General features: G+C 45.1%; 1 protein-coding gene across 1 annotated transcript in view; it reads left to right on the forward strand.

Annotated features, from left to right (window-relative positions):
• LOC115096252 (deleted in malignant brain tumors 1 protein-like) overlaps positions 1 to 26,324 on the forward strand; it is a 397,025-nt gene that overhangs the window by 61,078 nt on the left and 309,623 nt on the right. The window contains exons 5-8 of the mRNA XM_029610760.1: positions 3,072 to 3,096; positions 16,307 to 16,345; positions 17,760 to 17,787; positions 25,336 to 25,639. Of these exons, the coding sequence (XP_029466620.1) occupies positions 3,072 to 3,096; positions 16,307 to 16,345; positions 17,760 to 17,787; positions 25,336 to 25,639 (396 nt within the window). The remainder of the gene's footprint in view (positions 1 to 3,071; positions 3,097 to 16,306; positions 16,346 to 17,759; positions 17,788 to 25,335; positions 25,640 to 26,324) is intronic.

Consider the following 26,324-nt stretch of genomic DNA (forward strand, 5'->3'; position numbering starts at 1 on the left):
CACACAGGAACGTTAAAACATCTGAAATTAAGGAGCTTCATTTCTCTACTCTCCATAGTGCTTGCAGGCCCACAGGTGCTTTCTACTCATGGGTCTGCCAGCTAATTTTCATGGAGAGGAGAAGGACACAGTGGGAATGTATGTACATGGGGTTAAGTACTTGTAAGTATTTCAATATGAAATCTCAGTACCTACATTGCTGTGTCCATCCCAAACACATCTCCAGCAGTGCCCCTTATGGTTAGGTAAAGTACAGGCACTGTTGTATGGTGAGATTACTTTTACCCACATTCACAGGATTCCAGCTTCGTCTTGTTCCCCCTATGCCCTCAGACCCTGCGAGATCACGTCTTCAGCTGAGAATTCAATTCTTAATTTCTTGTCTCAACAGCTTCTGGACCTGCAGCACCTCGGCCATCAGGTAATGCCAGCTTTCCACACATTGCAGTGCGTGGAAACGCACCAAAGCACACTGGAAGATAATGATCTATTAATTTACTCTCTAGAAGAAAGAGGGAACAGGGATTAGAATAGAAGTATTATAGTATTTAAAGGTTTCAAGCAATCAGAGGAAAGTGGAATTTGGTGGAAAGCAAATTCTCCGTCCCCCATCACCCTGAAGTCCTGCCCTGAATGCTGCTGCCTCCTCCCCACGGTCCTTGGCTCCTCCCCCCAGATGTCAGCTCCAGCTTTGATCCTCAAATTGCAATGAGCATGGGGTCTAAGCCTCTATTAACAGGCCCTGCCCCCTCTGTGCTCCAATGTGTGCTCCCAGACCCCGCGCTCACTGCGCTTAGAGGAAGACGAATGGAGCCGAGGGTGTTCCACATATTTTGGAGGTTTGCCATGGGTTAGGGTGGCGAGGCACTGAATCAATGTCTAGATGTGGCCTACCAAATACGGCCCTGGGGGAAAAGCTTTTACTGAGAGGGAGAAGTAATCGAAACCATGACAGAATTCAGGCCTGACTGGGACAGACAACAAAGGTTTTTGTACTGAGAACAGAGGAAGGAAACCAAAGATCGAGAGGGGTCTGCAGTAACACAGACCGCATCGACGGTGGGGCAGACGAGAAGACATGAAACAGTCACTTTCTAATACTTTATTTACATTCATCTATGCTTTCCTTTTAGTTAATGAATATTACTCCTTCAGTTTATTATCAGCTTAATCTACATCTGAAGTGATTGTACTCAGTCCTATTCCATTTATGTGGTGTAGTTTAAAGTCAGGCCTTGTCTACCTTTATTACTTAGAAATAAAATAACATTTACAAAAAAAGAAACTATTCTTATCTAAGAACTTAGCTGCTTTGTTAAAGCCAAGGGGGCTGCTCATGAATTGGGCCAGGAACCAGCGGGATCCTGTAGATTGACCTCAGCTGTAAACAGTCACCACTGACCCCACAAGGAGCAACAAAAGAACCTGCCATACTGGGTCAGACCAAGGGTTCATCAAGCCCAGCATCCTGTTTCCAACAGAGGCCAAACCAGTCCATAAGAAACTGGCAATTACCCAAACACTAAGAAGATCCCATGCTACTAAAGCAAAATTGCTTACCTTGTAATGGGTGTTATCCCAGGACAGCAGGATGTAGTCCTCACATATGGGTGACATCATCAGATGGAGCCCTGGTACGGAAAACTTCTGTCACGAGTTTCTAGAAACATTTGGCTGGCACTGTGGGCCTACTGAGCATGTCCAGCATGCCATGATATTCTCAGCCTCAGGGGTCTCCCTGTCCAGACAATAATGAGCTGCAAAGGTATGAAGGGAACTCCATGTTGCAGTTTTACATATGTCCAGAATGGGCACTGAACGATAGTGCGCTACTGATGTGGACATAGCCCTTACTGAATGTGCTTTTACTCACCCCTGGAGAGGAATCTTTGCTTTTTCATAACAGAATTCAATACAGTCTGCTAGCCAGTTGGAGAGAGTCTGTTTTCCTACCACAACTCCTGGTTTATTTTTATCGAAAGAAACAAAGAGTTGGGTGGATTTCCTATGGATCGCCGTGCAGTTCAGGTAAAAAGCTAGCGCACGTTTACAGTCCAAGGTGTGTAAGACCCTCTCTCCCTGGTGAAGGTGAGGTCTTGGAAAGAAAGTAGGCAAGACTATTGACTGATTGATATAAAAATCTGTTACCACTTTTGGTAGGAATTTGGGGTGAGTGCGAAGGACTACTCTGTCATGCAGGAACCTTGTGTAGGGTGAGTATGTGACGAGAGTCTGTAACTCACTGACCCTTCTAGCCGATGTAATGGCCACTAAGAAAAGCACTTTCCATGTAAGGAATTTTTCTTCACAAGAGTGTAGAGGCTCGAACGGTGAGCGCATGAGCCTTGTTAATATTAAATTCAGGTCCCATTCAGTGACCGGTGGTCGAATGGGAGGCTTAAGATGAAGTAAGCCCCTCATGAACCTACACTTACTAGGGGTTATGCTGTTATTGGTGAATCCCCTATTCCCTTGTGGTATGCCGCTATGGCGCTTAGGTGTATCCTTACAGAGGATGTCTGGAGACCAGAATCCGACAGGTGGTATAAGTAATCTAGTAAAGAAGAAGTGGGGCAGAAGAAGGGTTCTATACCCATTTGTGTGCACCATTTTGTAAATCTAGTCCACTTAAAGTGGTAGGATTTACATGTGGAAGGCTTTCATGAAGCTACTAGAACTTGAGAGACTTGTGTTGAAAGATTAAGTGGTTGCAGAATTAAGCTTTCAACATCCAAGCTGTTAGGGCAAGAGTTGGCAGGTTGGGATGACGCAACTTGCCCTGATTCTGAGTGATGAGAGTGGACTCTGAGCCCAGGCGGATTGGTGGTGAGATTGAGAGGTCGAGGAGTATGGGAAACCATACTTGTCGAGGCCAGTACGGGGCTATGAGGATCATTGTCCCTCTGTCCTGTTGTAGCTTCACGAGAGTTTTCGCTATGAGCGGAACTGGAGGATACACATATAGAAGACCTGTGTTCCAGGGGCGAGCAAATGCGTCCCTGGGGACTGTTTGTTGACGTCCGTGGAAGGAGCAGAACTTTTCCACTTTGTGGTTCAGTGTGGACGCAAAGAGGTCTACGGTTGGGCGACCCCAGCGTTGAAAGATTTTGCTCGCTACACGTGGATCCAGCGACCATTCATGGGGATTGAAATGTCGACTAAGATCGTCCGCTAGGATGTTCTTGACGCCCGCCAGGTAAGATGCTCGGAGATGTATGGAATGCTCCAGAGCCCAAGCCCAAATCTGCACCGCTTCCTGGCAGAGCAGATAAGAGCCTGTGCCTCCCTGTTTGTTTATATACCACATTGCTACTGTGTTGTCTGTTTGTAACAGCACAGTCTTGTTTGAGAGGCAGTCTTTGAAGGCATAAAGGGGCGGATTTTAAAAGGAGCGCGAATAGGCCTACTTTTGTTTGCGCTCAGGCTCAGGCGCAAACAAAAGTACGCTGGATTTTAGTAGATACGCGCGGAGCCGCGCGTATCTACTAAAAAACCTGGATCGGCGCGCGCAAGGCTATGGATTTTGTATAGCCGGCGCGCGCCGAGCCGCGCAGCCTACCCCCGTTCCCTCCGAGGCCGCTCCGAAATCGGAGCGGCCTCGGAGGGAATCCTCTAACACCCTCCCCTCACCTTCCCCTCCCTTCCTCTACCTAACCCACCCGCCCGGCCCTGTCTATACCCCCCCCCTTACCTTTGTTGGGGGATTTACGCCTCCCAGAGGGAGGCGTAAATCCCCGCGCGCCAGCGGGCCTCCTGCGCGCTGGGCCGCGACCTGGGGGCGGGTACGGAGGGCGCGGCCACGCCCCTGGACCGCCCCGGGCCGTAGCCACGCCCCCGTACCCGCCCCCAAAACGCTGCCGACACGCCCCGAAAACGCCGCGACGAGCGGGACTGCCCCCGACACGCCCCATCCGAAAACCCCGGGACTTACGCGAGTCCCGGGGCTCTGCGCGCGCCGGTAGTCCTATGTAAAATAGGCTTACCGGCGCGCAGGGCCCTGCTCGCGTAAATCCGCCCGGTTTTGGGTGGATTTACGCGAGCAGGGCTCTGAAAATCCGCCCCAAAGGGCATATCTCATCGCTCGAAGTTCCAAGAAGTTTATCAGATACTGTTTTTCGAGCGTAGTCCACATCCCTTGTGTTTGAAGGCTGTTGACGTGAGCTCCCCATCCCAGGTTGGAAGCATCTGTAGTTAGGATGACTTGTGGATTTGCCTGTTGGAATGGGAGACCAGCTTTCAACGCTGTTTGATTTGTCCACCAGTGGAGCGACAGACGTAACTGGTCGGTGATTTGAATTGTGTACAACAGTGGTTGGAAAGCTTGTAGCCATTGAGATTTCAAAGTCCATTGAGTTCTTCTCATGGCTAACTTCGCCATAGGAGTGACATGTACCGTCGAGGCCATGTGTCCTAGTAGCATTAGAATTTGATAGGCGGATGCGAACTGGTGATGAATCATAATGTTTGCTAGTCATGCCAAATTGTCTGCACAGTCGCTTGGAAGGGAAGCTTTCGCCACTGTGGTGTCGAGGTCTGCTCCGATGAATGTGAGAAGCTGAGATGGCTCGATGTGGGATTTTGGATAATTGATGAGAAATCCCAGAAGGTGCAATAGTGTTATTGTGGTTTTCAAGGCAGAGAGAGCTCCCTGCCTGGATGGACTTCTGATTAGCCAATTGTCTAGGTATGGAAAAACATGAATGCTGTTTTTTCTTAATTGTGCAGCCACTACTGCTAGGCATTTCGTAAACACTCGAGAAACAGAGGCCAGTCCGAATGGCAGGACTCTGTACTGGTAATGATTCTTTCCCACTACGAATCGTAGATATTTGCGATGTTGTGTAGACATTGGTATGTGCGCATAAGCGTCTTGAAGGTCCAGAGTACAGAGCCAATCTCCCTTTTGAAGTAATGGAAGGATGGTTCCCAGAGATACCATCCGAAATTTTTCTTTGTGTAGAAATTTGTTGAGATTTCGGAGATCTAAGATAGGGCGAAGGCCGCCTATTTTCTTTGGAATGAGGAAATAGCGGGCGTAGAACCCTTTGCCTTGTTGAGACTGGGGAACTGGGTCGATGGCCCTGGCAGTCAACAAAGTAGAGAGTTCTACTTGAAGTTGAGATGTGATGAGAATGTTTGACCAAAGTGGAATGGGAGGAGAATGCGGGGGTAACGTATTGAATTTTAGGCGATATCCCTGATGTAGTATGGCTAATACCCATTGATCTTTTGAGATGAGACTCCATTGGTGTTGGAAGTAATGAAGTCGACCTCCGATTGGTAGGGAGGGCATAGGGTTGAGAAAGAGGCTGCTGTTCTCTTGGCACGGTTCAAAAACTCGCCGCTGGTCCAGTTTGGGGTGGTGGCTGGGTCTTTTGTTGCTTTGGCTGACGTGGACGTCCTCTCTGTGAGGGATGGTATGGACGTGCTGAAGAGGCAGGAGGGTAATACCTTCTTGGTCTGTAGAAGGGTCTCCTCAAGTCTCTGCGTGATGGACGTCTTAGGGAAGATGTCTGATCTGCTGGCAATTTTGATAGCTGATGGAGAGTCTTATGATGGTCTTCCAGCTGAGATACAGTAGTTTGGATCTTTTCTCCGAAAAGATTGTCTCCAACACAAGGGAGATCTGCAAGCCGTTCTTGAACTTCCTGCCTAAGGTCAGAAGCCTTAAGCCAGGCCCATCTTCTTGCATTTATTGCTGAGGCAGACAGACGAGTTGATGTTTCGAAGACATCACAGGCTGCTCTCACCTCATGTTTGCCAGATTCTAACCCCTTGTCAACTAATGTAGCTAAAGGTAGTTGACACTGTTGTGGGAGGTTGTCCACAATACCCTGTACTTGTTTCATAAGTTCCGTTGGTACTGTGTCATGTACAGCTGGTATGCTGCAATACGTGCTACCAGCATGGACCCTTGATAGACCTTCTTCCCTAAGGTGTCCAAGAATCGTTGCTCCTTTCCTGGTGGGACAGAAGAATGAGGTTTTTGTTTCCGAGCCTTCTTCTGAGCGGATTCTACCACTACCGAATGGTAAGGTAGTTGGGGCTTCTGGTATCCTGGAGCATGTTGCACTAGATAAGTGGCATCTGTTCTCTGATTCACTGCAGGGACTGAGCAGGGGTGTTCCCACATTCGTTGTTACAATTCCAAGAGGACTTGATGGATTGGGATAGCCATGATTTCCTTCGGCGCGTCCACAAACTGCAGTACTTCTAAAGCCTTATGTCTAGTATCCTCCTCTGTGACTAATTCAAATGGAATTGTATCTGCCATTTCTTTGATAAAATTTGTAAATGACAAATCTTCTGGAGGGAATTTCTCTTTCTCCTCTGATGGAGAGGGCTCTGATTGCAGTTCCTCTGACTCAGTGTCCATGTCAACATCCTTCCAAGGTGTATACTGAGGATGATAAGGGGAGTCAATGTCTTCTGCCTGGACATGATGCTTTGATTTAAACACAGCCTTTGTTGGGATGTGTTGTGGCATCGTTGGAAGTGAGGGCATCGATGGGGAATCGATGGAAATCGATGCCTTGTATCCCCCGATGGACCTGGATGAATTGGCATCGATGTGTCCTTGAAAGGCATCAAGGGTGTCTTCGGGACTCGATGTCGATGGAGCCCCGATGGTCCTGGGGCAGAATCGGAGTCTCCTCCATCATCCTCCAATGATCTGGGAGCCGGAATGGCTGGAGTCATCGGTGGGGGTATCGGCATCGATGGCTGCGTCGATGGAGTCGGTGCCATTGGTGTCGGCGGAAAAACTTGTAATAAGGCATCGAGTCTATTCAGCAAAGGCTGAAAAATCGACTGCTCCGATGGCACTGTCGGAGGCTGTAGGTTCTTCAGAGCCTCAACGATGGCCTGTTGGACTAAAGTAGTCACTTCTTCCCTTGAAATCGGGGCAGTATCCACTGCCACTGGGGAAGGCATCGCTGGCGCTATTGGCACTTCCACGATGATTTGTGGTGGCACTTCCTCTGACACCGAGCCCGGTGGAGAGCGCCACGGTTCTTCGTGTACAGCCGGTGGAGTTGGCTCTAGTACACGGACTTTCTTGGGCATCAGCTCGATGGATTTCGATCCGGACGTCGATGGTTTACCATCCGCTAGGTCGATGGATCAATGGCAATGCTGCTTTTTCTCCCGATGACTTTGATGTTGAAGACGATGCTATCGATATAGACAGTGCCGGACGGTCTTCGGCCCGTGTTTCACCTCGATGTTTGGTTACCGAGGGAGGAGTTACTCTTGGGGATGACATTGACGATGACGATGGAATCTTTTTGAATAATTCTTCCATCTTATCCAAACAGGCATGCCTGCCCTTCGGTGTCATCTGGGCATAGGTTGAGCAAGCCCGGACATCGTAGCCTGATCCCAGGCAGAGAACACATACATAATGTGGGTCTGTTATGGACATAGTCCAGTTGCAATCCGGACATTTTTTAAACCCCGATGCAATGATAAAGTTATGGCCTAATAATGGTCGATGACCGGCGGGAATTGACAGTAGGATGATCGGAATCGATCAAAAACTATCTGAAAAATGTACTCACCGAGACTATGTCGAAGGGAGACCCAATTATGAGAAAATTGTGACTGAAAATGTGAAAAGAAAACGTTTTCTTCTCTGAGAAAATGTGAGGAAATTCTTTTTCCAGAGCTCCTGAACTGCTTTGCTACAGCAAGGCGGAAAAAAAAGAGACTGAAGGGAGACCCCTGTGGCTGAGAATATCATGGCATGCTGGGTATGCTCAGTCGGCCCACAGTGCCAGCCAAACGTTTCTAGAAACTCGACAGAAGTTTTCCGTACCAGGGCTCCATCTGATGATGTCACCCATATGTGAGGACTATCATCCTGCTTGTCCTGAGATAATGCCAGTAATAGCAGTAGATATTCCATAAGAGGTACATTTTCCAGCTCGCACAGATGGACGCATATACATGCGCCTGTTTTAAAATCAGCTATTCGCACATACATGTGATTACAATTTCAAATTGACTTGCACGTGCGCGCGCAAATGCCGCCTCACTCTCGTAAGTGGGGGGGGGGGGGTTTATTAGACACGTGTGCCGATGCAATTACCTCTTTTCCCAGTTCATTCCCAGTTCACCCCAGTAAAAGAGAGGACTTCCTAACCCCCCTAGCTAACTCTCCTCCCTTTTACCCTATTAACACCGATCCTACAAACCCCACTGATTACCCTATTTTTTTATTTCACTACTTGCACGCCATCCATAGCAGAAGTAAAGTTACACAGTAGGGGACCCCGGCGCGAGCTTTTGCGCATAAAGACTCATGGTACAGATGCAGCCCACCCATGTCCTGCCCATGGCACGCCCTTTTTGTGAAAATAAATTTGTGCACGTACCGGGACATACGCACCTATTTGTGCAGTTTTTAAAATCCGCGCGGTGCAAGCCAGGCTGCACGTGGGGCTTTTAAAATCGACCAGTAAGTCAATTTGATTAATAGCTTTTTATGGACTTCTCCTCCAGGAACTTGTCCAAACCTTTTTTAAACTCAGCTTTGCTGTCTGCCTTAACCTCATCCTCTGGCAATAAATTCCAGAGCTTAACTATGCTTAACTAGATATCTGTTCCATCATTTCCAGCTTCAACATAGTCCCCTGTGCCCACAAACCCTGCCAGGACACATTTTCAGCTGGGATTAAAATCAGGGAGGATAACTTTTAAAGAACTGCACTTGAGCCTTTGCACATGTGTATATGGTCATGCACTGATCTACCCTAGTATTTTATAACCCGCAAATATTACATACACACGGGTTATAAAATGCATATAAATCTACCCTGCAATATTCGCACATATCTATATATACACACAAATATAGAATTAAGTTGGCCAGATAAGTCTCAAAAAACAGCACTACCTATCTGGCTAAGTATGATAGCTGGATAAGTCTCAATAAGAGCTACTTATAGTGCTATTTGAGACATCCAGCTACGTGGTGGCTGAATAACTATAAGATGCAAAAACGCACGTATTTTTCAAATTTATTTTAAAATTATACCTGTGGATAATTTTCATGCAAAAAGTAAGCATTTACCCACATAAGTCCCTATTTATGCGTGTAAGGCAAGAACTTCCTCCACCAGTTTGCTAGTCCTTCTCCTACTTCTTCAGCCTAAAATCCTCCCAGTTCACCCACTCCTCCTACCCAGCCAATAATATAGTATAAATATGTGATATCATTTATGCAAGATAATTAACAGGTGTAAAATTATACACGTAAGCTGCCAAATGTACACACATAACTCTCTCTTAAAATAGCAACATATACATATATATGTTGGTCCCGCCCTAGAACACCCCTAGACCACACCATTTTTATATGTATATATTTTTTTACATATTTATGACTGATGTTTATAAAATAGCATGTACATTCATACAAGCTATTTATGTGCATATAAACTAATTTTTCTGCATGCAACCTTTTGAAAACTCACCTGTTATTTTTTTGTCTCGACAGCTATGCAAACACCAGCACTTTGGCCACCAGGTAACTGAAGCTTTTCAAAGCTTTTATCACCTGAAATCAAGTAACTGCTGCTTTTCACAGCTTTTATCACCTGAGACCAGGTAACTGCAGCTTTTCACAGGTTTTATCACCTGAGATCAGGTAACTGCAGCTTTTCACAGGTTTTATCACCTTAGATCAGGTAACTGCAGCTTTTCACAGGTTTTATCACCTGAGACCAGAAACTGCAGCTTTTCACAGGTTTTACCACCTGAGATCAGTTAACTGCAGCTTTTCAGAGCTTTTATCACCCGAGATCAGGTAACTGCAGCTTTTTACAGGTTTTATTATGAGAACAGGTAAAAGCAAGTTAGCTTACCGTAAACGGTGTTTCCGTAGATAGCAGATGATTTAGCCATGCTGTATGGGGAGCGTGTCGCGACCTTCGCAGGCGGAGCTTCCCTCAGTGAGTCACAGAGCTTGAACTCTGTGCATCTGCGCAGTGTGTTCCCGCGCGAATCAGCCATCTCTCCCTCAATTCCTTTGTAGCCAAGATAGAACAAGTCGTTAAAGTCCTTTTTCTTCTCTTCTTTTTTTTTTTTTTCGACTGTCTAGGGAGGAGGGCGGGAACACATGGCTAAATCATCTGCTATCTACGGAAACACCGTTTATGGTAAACAAACTTGCTTTTTCCCCTCAATAGCAGGCTAATTTAGCCATGCTGTATGGGAGTCCCAAGCTATTGATGGTGTCCTGCTAGTGTTTGTTGGAAAGTTCAGGACATCCATCCGTATAATGATAGACAGTCTTATCAGTGTTGGAGGTTTGACAAGACTGCTGAACCCAGTGCAGCATCTGAAACAGACTGTTGTTGTAGACAGTAATGCAACATGAATGTGTGTAAAGAAGACCACGTTGCTGCTTTGCAAATGTCCAACAGTGGTACCCTTCTGAGGTGGGCCACCGATGCAGCTGTGGCTCTAATCTGATGCGCTTTAGGTTTACTATCTAATTTCAAGGAACTTTTGGTGTAACAAAACTGGATGCATTGTGACAACCAGTTGGCTATTGTTCTTTTCGAACCTGGTTGTTTCAGCGTATTGGGATTGAAGGAAAAGAAAAGTTGAGGTCTAGTCTTAGAGTCCGTTCTCCGTTTATAATAAGCTAGAGCCCGCTTGCAGTCCAGTGAGTGCATTTGACTGTCTCTATCTAGTTGATGTGGTTTTGGTTTGAAGATTGGTAGGGTGATTGTCTGATTTAGATGGGTAAGAAGGTTGGATGAGGGCGAAGAGTTACTTTGTCATGGAAGAATTCAAGGTATGGAGGGTAGTGAACTAATGCTTGAAGTTTGCTAACTCTGCGTGCTGATGTAATCGCCACCAGGAAAACAGTTTTCCAGGTCAGGTATTTTATATGGGAAGTGTCCAGGGGTTCAAATGGAAATAGCATTAATTGCTCTAGAACGACATTCAAGTCCCAAGGGATTGGTGGTTTCAGTGTTGGTGGTCGCAGGTGGAGCAATCCTCGCATGAATCTGGAGATTAGAGGGTGTTGCGAAATTGGAACCCTGTTGTTCGTGTGATGAAAAGCAGCAATAGCACTGATGTGTACACGAACAGATGATGTAGCCAGACCTGACTGGTAGAGGTGATGTAAGTAGTGAAGAATGTCTATCGCCTCTGACGAGAAGGGGTTACGTTTTCGGTGGTGGCACCACTGTGAATAACTGTGCCACTTCCCTTTATAATTATGTCTGGTGGAAGGCTTTCTGGAAGAAATAAGCATGTCCTCTATGTGGCTTGGAAGTGCAAGATGACTTAATATTTGCTTTTCAATCTCCACGCCGTTAGGTGAAGGGAATGATACATCGGGTGGAGTAGAGTGCCTCCTTCCTGCATTACTAGATCTGGGTCGGTCCCCAGAGGCATTGGGGAGGCTATGGATAGACGGAGGAGATAGACATACCATGGCATTCTTGGCCACGCTGGAACTATTAGAATCATATCTGCTACATCCTGAATACACTTCTGAATTGTCCTAGAGATAAGAGGAATGGGAGGGTAAGTGTATAATGAGAAAAGCATCTGAAGCGTATCGAAGTTTGCTGGGATAAATGGAGCAAAAGCGAAGAACTTGCCGATTGTCCTCTTTTGCAAACAGGTCTATGGTGGGATAGCCCCATTTGTGAAAGAGAGCTGTCGTCACCTCCCAATTAAGCATCCATTCGTGTGGATGAAAGATTCTGCTGAGGCGGTCTGCTGTGGTATTGGCTAGGCCTGGTAAGTAGGAAGCCTGCAGAGATATGTTCATCATCTCTGCCCAGTGATATGTTCAACGTCTCTGTTGGGAAGCGAAGGGCTTCCCGACAGAGAGTCCATGAACCGGACCCACCTTCCTTGTTTATGTAGAACAATACAATATTCTGTATTGTCCGTGTAAACCATGAGTCGCTTCCCTGCCACGTGAGCGGAGAAGGTTTGGAGTGCATTCCAGATCGCCCGAAGTTCGAGTAGAATTATGTGTAGTTTTGATTCCTCGGGGGACCATAAACCCTGAGTTTTCAGATTGGTCAGATGTGCTCCCCAACCCTTCCTGAAGGCGTCCGTGGTGAGTATCATCTGATAAGGAAGCGTCCTGAAAAGGGCTCCCGTGGAGAGATTCGGAGAGCCACCATCAAATGTCCTGCTTCATCATTGTGGTAATTCGTACCATTCATGTTGATAAAGGTTGTTTGTACTGGCACCACTGGCTCTTGAGGCCCCATTGTAGTTGTTGCAAATGAAGCCTTATGTGAGGGACAACTTGAATGGCTGTTGCCATATGGCCTAGCAGTTGGAGAACATGTCGTGCTGAGGAATGTGTTTGACTGTGCATGCGTTGTGCTAGACTCAAAAGGGTGCAAGACCTGTCCGGAGGCAGGTAAGCTCTATTGTGTATGGTGTGTATTACTACCCCAATGAATTCCAGCAGTTGAGTGGGTGGAGATATGATTTTTCATAATTGATTATGAATCCCAGCTTGTGAAGATATTATAACGTAGTAGTCATGTGAGCTTTGAGTGTGACTGTGTTTGAGGCTACTATCAGCCAATTGTCCAGGTAAGGAAGATTTCGATTGATTGTTGCCTGAGATGGGCCACCACTACCGCTAGACACTTGTTGAATACTCTGGGCGCTGAGGAAAGACCAAATGGCAGTACTCTGTATTGGTAAGAACATAAGAAAATGCCATACTGGGTCAGACCAAGGGTCCATCAAGCCCAGCATCCTGTTTCCAACAGTGGCCAATCCAGGCCATAAGAACCTGGCAAGTTCACAAAAACTAAATCTATTCCATGTTACCATTGCTAATGGCAATGGCTATTCTCTAAGTGAACTTAATAGCAGGTAATGGACTTCTCCTCCAAGAACTTATCCAATCCTTTTTTAAACACAGCTATACTAACTGCACTAACCACATCCTCTGGCAACAAATTCCAGAGTTTAATTGTACGTTGAGTAAAAAAGAACTTTCTCCGATTAGTTTTAAATGTGCCCCATGCTAACTTCTTGGAGTGCCCCATAGTCTTTCTACTATCCGAAAGAGTAAATAACCGATTCACATCTACCCGTTCTAGACCTCTCATGATTTCAAACATCTCTATCATATCCTCCCTCAGTCGTCTCTTCTACAAGCTGAAAAGTCCTAACCTCTTTAGTCTTTCCTCATAGGGGAGTTGTTCCATTCCCCTTATCATTTTGGTAGCCCTTCTCTGTACCTTCTCCATCGCAATTATATCTTTTTTGATATGCGGCGACCAGAATTGTACACAGTATTCAAGGTGCGGTCTCACCATGGAGCGATACAGAGGCATTATGACATTTTCCGTTTTATTCACCATTCCCTTTCTAATAATTCCCAACATTCTGTTTGCTTTTTTGACTGCCGCAGCACACTGAACCGACGATTTCAATATGTTATCCACTATGACACCTAGATCGCTTTCTTGGGTTGTAGCACCTAATATGGACCCCAACATTGTGCAATTATAGCATGGGTTATTTTTCCCTATATGCATCACCTTTGCACTTATCCACATTAAATTTCATCTGCCATTTGGATGCCCAATTTTCCAGTCTCACAAGGTCTTCCTGCAATTTATCACAATCTGCTTGTGATTTAACTACTCTGAACAATTTTGTGTCATCTGCAAATTTGATTATCTCACTCGTCGTATTTCTTTCCAGATCAGTTATAAATATATTGAAAAGTAAGGGTCCCAATATAGATCCCTGAGGCACTCCACTGTCCACTCCCTTCCACTGAGAAAATTGTCCATTTAATCCTACTCTCTGTTTCCTGTCTTTTAGCCAGTTTGCAATCCACGAAAGGACATCGCCACCAATCCCATGACTTTTTACTTTTCCTAGAAGCCTCTCATGAGGAACTTTGTCAAACGCCTTCTGAAAATCCAAGTATACTTTATCTACCGGTTCACCTTTATCCACATGTTTAATTAACTCCTTCAAAAAAGTGAAGCAGATTTGAGAGGCAAGACTTGCCCTGGGTAAAGCCATGCTGACTCTGTTCCATTAAACCATGTCTTTCTATATGTTCTGTGATTTCTGATGTTTAGAACAATTTCCACTATTTTTCCTGGCACTGAAGTCAGGCTAACTGGTCTGTAGTTTCCCGGATCGCCCCTGGAGCCCTTTTTAAATATTGGGGTTACATTTGCTATCCTCCAGTCTTCAGGTACAATGGATGATTTTAATGATAAGTTACAAATTTTTACTAATAGATCTGAAATTTCATTTTTTAGTTCCTTCAGAACTCTGGGGTGTATACCATCCGGTCCAGGTGATTTCCTACTCTTCAGTTTGTCAATCAGGCCTACCACATCTTCTAGGTTCACCGTGATTTGATTCAGTCCATCTGAATCATTACCCATGAAAACCTTCTCCATTACGGGTACCTCCCCAACATCCTCTTCAGTAAACACCGAAGCAAAGAAATCATTTAATCTTTCCGCAATGGCCTTATCTTCTCTAAGTGCCCCTTTAACCCCTCGATCATCTAACGGTCCAACTGACTCCCTCACAGGCTTTCTGCTTCGGATATATTTTTAAAAGTTTTTACTGTGAGTTTTTGCCTCTACAGCCAACTTCTTTTCAAATTCTCTCTTAGCCTGTCTTATCAATGTCTTACATTTAACTTGCCAATGTTTATGCTTTATCCTATTTTCTTCTGTTGGATCCTTCTTCCAATTTTTGAATGAAGATCTTTTGGCTAAAATAACTTCTTTCACCTCCCCTTTTGACCATGCCGGTAATCGTTTTGCCTTCTTTCCACCTTTCTTAATGTGTGGAATACATCTGGACTGTACTTCTAGATTGGTATTTTTTAACAATGACCACATTTTTTTACTTTTGTAGCAGCTCCTTTCAGTTTTTTTCTAACAATTTTTCTCATTTTATCAAAGTTTCCCTTTTGAAAGTTTAGCACGAGAGCCTTGGATTTGCACACTGTTCCTCTTCCAGTCATTAAATCAAATTTGATCACTATTGCCAAGTGGCCCCACCACCGTTACCTCTCTCACCAAGTCCTGTGCTCCACTGAGAATTAGATCTAAAATTGCTCCCTCTCTCATCGGTTCCTGAACCAATTGCTCCATAAAGCTATCATTTATTCCATCCAGGAACGTTATCTCTCTAGCGTGACCCGATGATACATTTACCCAGTCAATATTCGGGTAATTGAAGTCACCCATTATTACTGCACTACCAATTTGGTTAGCTTTCCTAATTTCTCTTAGCATTTCACTGTCCGTCTCACCATCTTGACCAGGTGGACGGTACTATACCCCTATCACTATAGTCTTCCCCGACACACAAGGGATTTCTACCCATAAAGATTCAATTGTGCATTTAGTCTCGTGCAGGATGTTTATCCTGTTGGACTCTATGCCATCCTGGACATAAAGCACCACACCGCCTCCCGGGTGCTCCTCTCTGTCACTGTGATATACTTTGTACCCTGGTATAGCACTGTCCCATTGGTTGTCCTCCTTCCACCATGTCTCTGAGATGCCAATTAAGTCTATGTCATCATTCACTGCTATACATTTACATTCTAATTCTCCCATCTTACTTCTTAGACTTCTAGCATTAGCATACAAACATTTCAAAGTTTGTTTTTTGTTTGTATTTTCATTCTGCTTTTTAATTGATAAGGATAAGTTAGAATTTTTTAGCTCAGGTGAGTTTTTAGTTACAGGCACTTGGACTACTTTTCTTATTATTGGAACCTCAATGTCGGGATGCCCTAATTCTAATGCATCATTAGTATCCTTTGAAGATACCTCTCTCCGAACCATGCACTGCTGAGTGACTGTCGGCTTTCCCCTTTGTTCTAGTTTAAAAGCTGCTCTATCTCCTTTTTAAAGGTTAGCGCCAGCAGTCTGGTTCCACCCTGGTTAAGGTGGAGCTCATCCTGTTGCGGAGCGCTCGGAGAGCGATCCCACTTCCTGAGAGAGGTGTGTTCTTGGGCCGCGGCTTGACTCCAGAGGATTCCGAAGAGGGTCGCGGGAGGCGTGGCATGCCCGAGCATGGGTTGGACGGAAGCAAGGCTGGAGTGATGACCAGGCGACAGGCCCTCCTCCGGACCTGCACGCTTCGGAAGACCCAACAACGCAATGTTAAGAACATAAGAACATAAGAAAATGCCATACTGGGTCAGACCAAGGGTCCATCAAGCCCAGCATCCTGTTTCCAACAGTGGCCAATCCAGGCCATAAGAACCTGGCAAGTACCCAAAAACTAATGTTGGTCTTGTGAACAGTCCTCCGACCGTTCCCAGCCCTTTCGGACCTGCCGCAGGGTACGGCATGAAGCGGCAGGCCGGACGCAGGCCAATACAGCGAAGGCTGGAACATAGATTCAGACGAGTCTCAGAAGCAGGGTACTGGAAGTGCAGACGTAGACTCAGAAGCAGGGTACTGGGAGTGCAGACGTAGACTCAGAAGCAAGGTACTGGACGTGCTGACGTAGATTCAGAAGTAAGGTACTGGAAGTGCAGACGAAGACTCAGAGACAAGATACTGGGCGTGCTAACGTAGACTCAGAAGCAAGGTACTGGGAGTGCAGAGGTAGACTCAGAAGCGAGGTACTGAAGGTGCAGAGGTAGGTTCAGAAACGAGGTACTGAAGGTGCAGATGTAGACTCAGGAACAAGGGCTGAAGGAAGACATGGGCACTGTCCCTCAGGGCACCCCGCTCAGACCACTCCTGGGACTGAGTCAAAGTCCACCCTGTCCCACGCGTCCCCAACACTGCCTTGGAGGGCAGGTCACGGACCATGCTGAAAACAGGAGAATGCAGGAAAGATCCAGGCGAAGCGAACTCCAATGCTGGGATACTGACATCCGAAGCCCCGTCGGCTGGCAGGAAGGGAAGCTCCAAAGCACAGGGACGAATCCCACCTGTTGGCCACTCCAGGGTCCAACAGGCCAGAAGGCTCAGGAGCCAGACGAAGACCAAGGGCAGAACATCTGGGACTGGATTAGGAACTGGATCAGGCACCGACATCAAGGCAACAGGGAAGAAGCAGGTTTGCTGCACACCGGCAGCCAAGGTAGGATTGCTGCACACCGGCAGCCAAGGCAGGTAACAGGGTCAGGAACAAGGACTTCTCAGAGAGTTAGAAACGAGGTACATGGCTTGCATCACAGATGGCCCTAATCAGCCCGCCCCGAGGGCTGGTCACGGACCACGGCGTGGCTTGCCGCGAGGTACCAGGACATTGGAAGACACAGGATCAAGGTGCTAGCTTTCAAGAGATTCAAGAGTAAGGTACTTAGCTTTCAGGCGAGTTTCAGGATCAAGGTACAAGGCTTGTATTATCTGGGCTGGACCATGGATACCGGATTAGGAATCAGACCTCAAGGCAGGAACAGGAACAAGCAAACATCAGGACTGGAACAACTGGAAACATCAGGACTGGAACAACTGGACAAGGAGCTCCGACAGAGAACATGGAACACTGGACCTTGCAGAAGGCTGGAACACAAGGCAGCTCCTGGAACGAGGATCTCAGGAGTGACCAACTCCTTTCGAAGGGAAAGACAGACTGAACGCTGAGCCCTTTAGTAGCGCTGAGGTGGTCAACGCCCAGGGAGGGGTCAGCAGGGGGCCACACCTGGCTGACCCTTGAAGAGGAGCAGAGAGGCGCGCGCCCGCGCCTAAGAAGCTGGAGAGCTGGTGCTGGAAGCTGGTGGCGTCCTCAGCCACGTGGAGGACCCATGGAAGCCAGGCAAGCATGGCAGCAGCCCTGCCCTGACGCTGGAGAAGTGGCAGGCTGCTGGAGCGGCTTCCAGCCGCGAAGTCAGAAGCAGGAGAGAAGGTAAGGCTGGCTGCAGGGGCTGAGTAGGCTGCAGGCACCGGCAGGGACGGCCTCCCTGCCGGGCGAGGACCCGGACTGCAGCACGGGCACCGGCAGGGACGCCCTCCCTGCCGGCTGAGGACCCCGGGAAGGCAGAGGCACGTCGTGGAGAGCCTGGAAGGACAGCGGGGTTCCCGGCCGCGAGGGAGAGCTCGCGGTGGGTCAGCCCCGCTGCACGGAGGAGAAGACAGCCGGGGAGGAGCCCGGACACCGCGGAGAGACCGGCACGGAGGAGAAGGCAGCCGAGGAGGAGCCCGGACACCGCGGAGAGACCGCGGCAGCGGCAGCAGCGTCGGCGGCTCGACTAGCCGCATGGAGGTGAGGGCCTGCCCGCGCTCCTCGCGGGCAGGATCGTAACACATCCCTTCGGAAGAGACTCCCCCTTCCCCAAAAGGTTCCCCAGTTCCTAACAAAACTGAATCCCTCTTCCTTGCACGATCGTCTCATCCACGCATTGAGACTCCGGAGCTCTGCCTGCCTCTGGTGACCTGCGCGTGGAACAGGGAGCCTTTCAAAGAATGCTACCCTGGAGGTTCTGGATTTAATTTTTCTACCTAAGAGCCTACATTTGGCTTCCAGAATCGCCCTCCCACATTTTCCTATGTCGTTGGTGCCCACATGTACCAAGACAGCCGGCTCCTCCCTAGCACTATCTAAAATCCTATCTAGGTGACGTGTGAGATCCGCCACCTTCGCATCTGTTACCAGGCAATCCTCACGCCCACCAGCCACCCAGCTGTCTACATTCCTAATAATCGAATCACCAACTATGACAGCCGACCTAACCCTTCCCTCCTGGGCAGTAGGCCTTGGGGAGATATCCTCGATACGAAAGGACAGTGCATCACCTGGCAAACAGGTCCTTGCTACAGGATCCTTTCCTGCTACACCAGGTTGATGCTCTCCAATCATGAAACCTTCTTCCTCCAAGGCAGCACCAGGGCTGCCAATCTGAAGTTGGGACTTGGCTACTATGTCCATGAAGGTCTCATCTATATACCTCTCTGTCTGCCTCAGCTCCTCCAGGTCTGCCACTCTAGCCTCCAGAGATCGGACTCGTTCTCTGAGAGCCAGAAGCTCTTTGCATCGCATGCACATGTACAACTTCTAACCGGTGGGTAAAAAATCATACATGTGACACTCGATGCAAAAGTCTGGGAAGCCCCCCTCTTGCTGCTGGACTGCTGCCTTCATCTCAGTTTTGTTCAGTTCCTAGTTAAGTTTTAGGTTGCTATGGGAGTAAGAATGTGTCTAATTAACGTCGTTTAAATGTATTAGTGAATTCGCTATATGTCTGGTAGTGACCTACAGGGGTCTGATCAAACTCTCAATAAAGTTTTTGTTGTTGGTTTGTTTTTTTTTAGTGGCACCTGCCTATAAATTAAAGGATGAGCTAGAGGTGGGTGGGCGAGGGGTGGGAGGCTTGGGAAATACAAACAGTCTAACTTCAGTTAGTCAGCCAGACTGACTCACTGCTCTCTTGCTTAACAAATGTTGGTACATATTCAAACCAAATCACACTACTTCAACACCTTTCCAAGGTGAGTAATTGAACTGAACTTTTCAACCTTTTTACTTAGGTATACACTGCTCCTAGCTTATTTCTAGCTTCTGGCTACTTTTTGTGGTTTGTTTTTTTTTGTTTTTTGTTTTGGTTTTTTTTTTAATACAAACACTCAGTTCTGCTTACTAGCTGCCTTACAGACTTTTAAAAATAAACATACTACCTACTGCTTACTAGCTGCCTTATTGACTGACTATTTAAAAATACAAACAGTCTAACTTGTTTATTCACTGCCTTACTGATTATTAAAAGCACGAACACACTAAATAATATTCCTAAATAGTTAACTTTGCCCCAATACTTTTAAAAAAGACAATGTCCCAAGCAAAAACTTACTGATTCCTTTCAGCCATCAGCGAGGTGATCCTCTCCTCTCAGTGTTCCCAGTAGAATGTGGGTTACTGAGCTCTTCCCTTGAATATATAATGTGCTTCTAAGGTAAATTAGTGCAAAACAATCCCTTTGGAGATTTACACTTCAGTTAGTTTTCCTGATTGACTCACTGCTGTTCTGATTAACAAAGAATGGTACCTAATCAAATAAAACACACAACCTTAACACTTAGTCAGCCAGAGTGACTCACTGCTCTCTTGATTAACAAATGTTGGTACCTATTCAAACCAAATCACACTACCTCAACACCTTTCCAAGGTGAGTAACTGAACTGAACTTTTCATCCTTTTTACTTAGGTATACACTGCTCCTAGCTTATTTCTAGCTTCGGGCTACTTTTTGGGGGGTTTTTTGTGTGTTTTTGTTTGGTTTTTTTAAATACAAACATTAAGTTCTGCTTACTAGCTGCCTTACAGACTTTTAAAAATAAACACTACCTACTGCTTACTAGCTGCCTTATTGACTGAATATTTAAAAATACCAACAGTCTAACTTGTTTATTCACTGCCTTACTGACTATTAAAAGCACAAACACACTAAATAATATTCCCAAATAGTTAACTTTGCCCCAATATTTTTTAAAAAAGACAATGTCCCAAGGAAAAACTTACTGATTCCTTTCAGCCACCAGCAAGGTGATCCTCTCCTCTCAGTGCTCCCACTGGAATGTCTTTCTTATACAATTTCTCTTTTTGCTGACCACCTGAGACTTCTTTAAGGGTTCTGAAAATGAATCGAGAAATTAGGAAAGGTTTCAGGATTTAAGATAAACATGGACAAATTAGAGATTTTTAGTGTCTCTCTGTCAGACAGCAAAATGTGCCTTCTAAAGCCTCAGGTTCCTTCCAAATGAACTAAAGACACCTTGAGGCGCCCTAGGAGGTTTTTTGGGACCTGATATTAGTGAAATCTTCTGTCTTAATTATCTTCTGCTTTTTGCTACTTTGACATGGAATTTAGTGAGACAGGAACTTTAAGATCTGTTCTGGTTGAGTAGGATTGCCACAATTAAGATAATATCTTGCTGCATTATGTCTTTCCGACGCCTCCTATTGTGATTCTTGATAGCATATTGAAGAGTTTTCAGAGAAAGATTTTTAGCTTTACCTAGAGACACAAGCCTCCTAAGCAAAGTGTGTTCTTTATCAGGTAAAACTGGCTGGTGATTTGGAGATCCCTAATGTCAAACTGTATTTCTTGGCTTCCCAATTGCAAGTTGTTGTAGACCTACATGGAGGAAGGGAGAGCAAATGGTGGGTTTTTATAGAACAAGCTCTTGCTGATGCTATTCCTCTTTGGCATTTAGTATGGCTTTCTAGGAATTCATGGCCATCAGTAATGTCTCTGTCTCCCTTTATTCTTCTAACCATGAAATTATGGGATGTTAATAAGTCTTCTTAGGTGGGTGATAGGGGATTACTATTTTAGATCTCCTATAAGATTTAACAAAAGTTTTCAACCAGGTCTTGGGTCTATTGCTTTTCAACATTGGGCAGTACTGGGTGTTTTTTAGCTTGGCGTGTTTGGTATGTAGATGGAATAATGAGATTTGATCATCTTAGGAAAAATTCCAGATGACCTCCCAAGACTAGCTAAAGTACTTTAAGGACCTGGAGTTGGTTAAATCCAATCTTTCAAGGGAGAAAACTCTGAGAGTTACTGTGACCAGGCCGGCAACATATGCGTTGCTGAATGGGAAATTGTTAGCTGAGCCTACACATGTTTTGGCTTGGAAAAAAGATCTGGGGGAGATCCTAGATGAAATGTCTTTGGTCCTGTGCTTTATATCTCTAGAGAAAAGCTTGATTTTCTCACAACTTGTGGAGAATAGATATAAATTATTATTTAGATGGTATCTAACTCTGGAATGGATCACAGAATATATCCTGATGCCAGCAAGGATGGTTGGCATTTATGTGGAAGGGTAAGATCTTTTTATCATATTTGGTGGAATGTCCCTTAGTCCAGCTCTATTGGACTCAGATATTAGGAATCCTACAATATTTTTATTGAGTTTCCCAATGCCTAATATGTCACTGTCTTTGAAATCTGTAATAATGCAAATCATAATAGCAGCTAGATGTGCCCTAGCAGCCTGTCTTCAACCCTGGCAATGTCGTCTGTATGTCAGAGACTTCAGAATGCTCACTATAAGGTGAATTTTCAAAAGATGCGTGCGTAAAAAAGTGCATACGCAAATATATGCTATTTTCAAAACCACAAAATACAAATGTAAATCTGGGTATGCAAGTAAAAAAGGGGCATGCCAGAGTGGGGCCAACATTTAGGTACATAAGTTGCTATTTTAAAATCCGACAAAGTGATAACCATAATTCTTTTACTTGTGCATATTTACCCCTCTCAATATCTGGTGTAAGTGATCGTAAACATCTTAAAACTGAAAAAAAGAGATTGGGTGGGAGTCTGGGTAAAATGGAGGGTTTTCAAGCTGAAGATGGAAATGGACTGGGCGAACTGGTAGGCTAATTGGTAAAACTGGTTATTTCATTGCAGAACGCATGTTACAAAATACCCTGACTTATGTTTGTAAAAGCTGACTTTTGGGGGGTAAATCAACTAACATGATAAAAGTCTATTTGTGTATCCTTTTAAAATTTAAAGTATAAATACACGGGTATATCACTTGCCCACATTAATCCAGCTAAATTCAAACTTGTCCGGCTATACAGTGCTTTTGCCGCTACTTAGACAGACATACTTGCACTTATCTGGCTATATTATGATTTATCTGGCTATGTAGCAACAAGCCTACATAGCCAGATAAGTCCAAACAGCACTACTTATCCGTCTAAGTAGCACTTTTCGGATTTATACGGCTACGTGCCACTACTTAGCAGAATAAATCAGATTTTTATCCGCATAAGCCCAAACTTACGCAGTTCATAGTTTGTTCATATGCAAACATTTGTTCGCATATATGTACTCATATTTTATATCCTGTACATATCATTTCTGTGTAGGTTATAAAATACAGTAGCAACTTTATGTGAATCCACATACATATATAAATGGGTGCATGAGAGCAGTTTTGAAAGTTATCCTCTAAATGTGGAAATTAACTGCAATTAAAAATAATTAATTATCAAGGTTTGAGATCTCTTTAAAAACCCTTTCAACTTTAGCTAGACTCTAATGCTCGCTGATATCTTGCATACAGTTCTGAGTGATTATAATTAATATCTCATTGACAGTTGAGTGTTTAAGGGATTAGATGTGGGATGGGGTGGAAGAGGTTAGCAGGAGGAACAGATATTACTGTAAAATGTCTTTTACTCAGTATTGGTGTTGAATTGTTCACGATTTTGTTATATGGCAATGTTTTGTAATAAAAAAATAATCTCCCAGATTCTGAAGTTGATAGGAATTCGTAATTTGCTGGCTCTCAAACTGAAAGTAGGGGCTTCTCTAGAGGAGAAACGCCTCAGGATCATTATCTCAGATTAATATTTAAGGCTAGTCTGTAATCAGATAGTCAGTCATTTACTGCTGAAAGATATAATTCAACTTTACCAAATGCAGTACATCAAAAGACTCAAGAGATGGAACAGGGACAAAAAATTGGATATCGTTGACATAAAGATGATATCCAACATCTAAATTAGCCAACATATTAAAGAGGTGATAAATAGATATTGAAAACAAAAGCAGATAAAGAAAAGTGTTTAGACATACAGGGGATGAAGACATTGATCCAATCCTAATACACTGAAAATGATCTTGCAGATAGAAAGTGAACCAGGACAGTCCCAAAGCTCTCCAACCTAAATATTAAATATTTGATGGTCTACAGTATAGAAGGCTGCTGAGATATCAAGAAGTGCAAGAATTTAACTAGTTCCAGCATTAAATCATGACAGAAAACATCTAGGGTGGACAGCAAGAGAACCTCAGTACTGCACCCAGGTCAGAAGCCAAATTCAAAATAATAATGTAAGTCGCTTGTAAAACAGCAACGTATGCATCTAATTTTTGGTCCTACCCTGGAACACTCTTAGACCACTCCTTTTTCATGCATGTAGAATGTGCGCGTGAAAGCGAAAATACGCACGTATGTTGGATGTTTATTATATAGCATATACAAGAGTACAAGCTATTTATGTGCATATATGCTAATTTGTATACACTTAACTCTTTGAAAATTCATCCCTATTAGTATTAGGCAAACTTAATTTAAGGGAATATTCAGATTTATTATTATTAATTCAGAAAAGAGAAGGAATTTTTATTCTGTTTTGGTGAGGATCATCTGGTCCACATGGAGCACTGGAAGAACATTCATCACCCAACTGGAGCAACTGGATTGCAAAAAAGTTCATCTTTTCTAGAGTATTCAACAATCATGTGAAATGTAGCTGAGACATCATATGCTAATAGTCTGGTCAGAATTTGGATGGGAATTTTGGGAACTCCTTTTTAATTTGTTTGAATTGAAACTGAAAGAAAGAAGTAAGCGCAGGATCTGTGGATTTTCTATTTAAAATGTTCAAAAAGCTAATTTTGCTCTGTTTTCCTATACTAATAAATTCATGGGTTTCTGTCAGCTATAGGGTATGAGACTAAGGGGTAGATTTTCAAACAAGGCGCGTTGGCGTACTTTTGTTGGCGCTCCAGGCGCCAACAAAAGTACGCGGGATTTTAGTAGATACGCGCGGAGCCGCGCGTATCCACTAAAATCCTGGATCGGCGCGCACAAGGCTATGAATTCTGTATAGCCGGCGCGCGCCGAGCCGCGCTGCCTACCCCCGTTCCCTCCAAGGCCGCTCCGAAATCGGAGCGGCCTTGGAGGGAATCCTCTAACGCCCTCCCCTCATCTTCCCCTCCCTTCCTCTATCTAACCCACCCGCCCGGCCCTGTCTACACCCCCCCCTTACCTTTCTCCGGGGATTTACGCCTCCCGGAGGGAGAAGTAAATCCCCGCGCGCCAGCGGGCCTCCTGCGCGCCGGGCCGCGACCTGGGGGCGGGTACGGAGGGCGCGGCCACGCCCCCGGACCGCAGCCACGCCCCCGTACCCTGCCCCCAAAACGCTGCCGACACGCCCCCGAAACGCCGCGACGACCGGGCCCGCCCCCGACACGCCCCCCTCGGAGAACCCCGGGACTTACGCGAGTCCCGGGGCTCTGCGCGCGCCGGTAGGCCTATGTAAAATAGGCTCACCGGCGCGCAGGGCCCTGCTCGCCTAAATCCGCCCGGTTTTGGGCGGATTTAGGCGAGCAGGGCTCTGAAAATCCGCCCCTAAATGTGTTATGTAAGTGTGCTTAGGAATGTTTTGGAGGGTTTTTTTATGTTATTTCATATTTTCTGCTCCAGTCTCTCCTTCCCATCCCTGAGAGATCCTTTAGTTATGTTACACACACCACTGAGATAGATTTTTCCTTTCTCAAATTTTATCTAGTTCACTTTCATTGTCTCTTTCTTTCCAGCTCTTCGTCCACCTTTGCACCCTCTGCCAGAGCTGCGACTAGTCGGTGGTGGGCACCGATGCCGAGGCCGTGTTGAAGTTTACTACAAAGGAGCCTGGGGAACGGTGTGCGATGATTTCTGGGACAAAATGGATGCACAGGTCGTGTGCAGACAGCTGAGATGTGGAGCCGCGATTTCTGCGCCAGGAAAAGCCTTTTTTGGTCGTGGTAGAGGAAATATAGTCCTGGATAACGTACAGTGTAGCGGCCACGAGCCTCATCTTTGGCAGTGTCCTAACAGTGGGTCATCCGCAAGTGACTGCAGCCACGATGAAGACGCTGGGGTGGCATGTTCAGGTAAATGATTTTATTAATAACTTATTAGTTGTAATATTTTATTAGGCATCAGCCAGGAAAAGGATCTTGGATTCCTTGTGAACAATATAATGAAACTCTCAATTCAATGTGTGGCAGCTGTTAAAAAAGCAAACAGAATACTAGGAATGATCTAAAAAGGGCTGGAAATAAAATAGAAAATATCATCTTGTCTCGTATCGATGCATGGTGTGATCACACCTTGAGTACTGTGTGTAGCTCTGGTCGCCCCATCTTAAAAACAAACATAGTGAAAGCAGAAAAGCAGCAGAGAAGGATGGCATGCCTTGACATTACTAGGAAAAGAGCCTTTTCAATAGCAGGTCCAACTCTTTGGAACGCACTACCAGACTCATTAAGATCCATATCAAACTCAAAACAATTTAAAAAAATCTTTAAAAACATACTTTTTTCAAATTGTATTCAAAATTACACCTACTAAATAATCAATCAGTTACTCTTCATGCATTAATCATATGGCACCCTATTAGTACTATTATTCATTTTTTAATAATTATGGTTTTGTTTTAAATTTGTTTATTTATATTATTATATTTTTTGTAATTTTTAATTGAGTTTTACTTTATATTTTTTTTTTATTTAATATTTATTGAGTTATGACATTAACAGAAGAAAATGTTATAAAACAGGAAAAACAAGTAATATA

The sequence above is a fragment of the Rhinatrema bivittatum genome, chromosome 7 (genome assembly GCF_901001135.1).
Source record: "Rhinatrema bivittatum chromosome 7, aRhiBiv1.1, whole genome shotgun sequence".
Classification (NCBI taxonomy): domain Eukaryota; kingdom Metazoa; phylum Chordata; class Amphibia; order Gymnophiona; family Rhinatrematidae; genus Rhinatrema; species Rhinatrema bivittatum.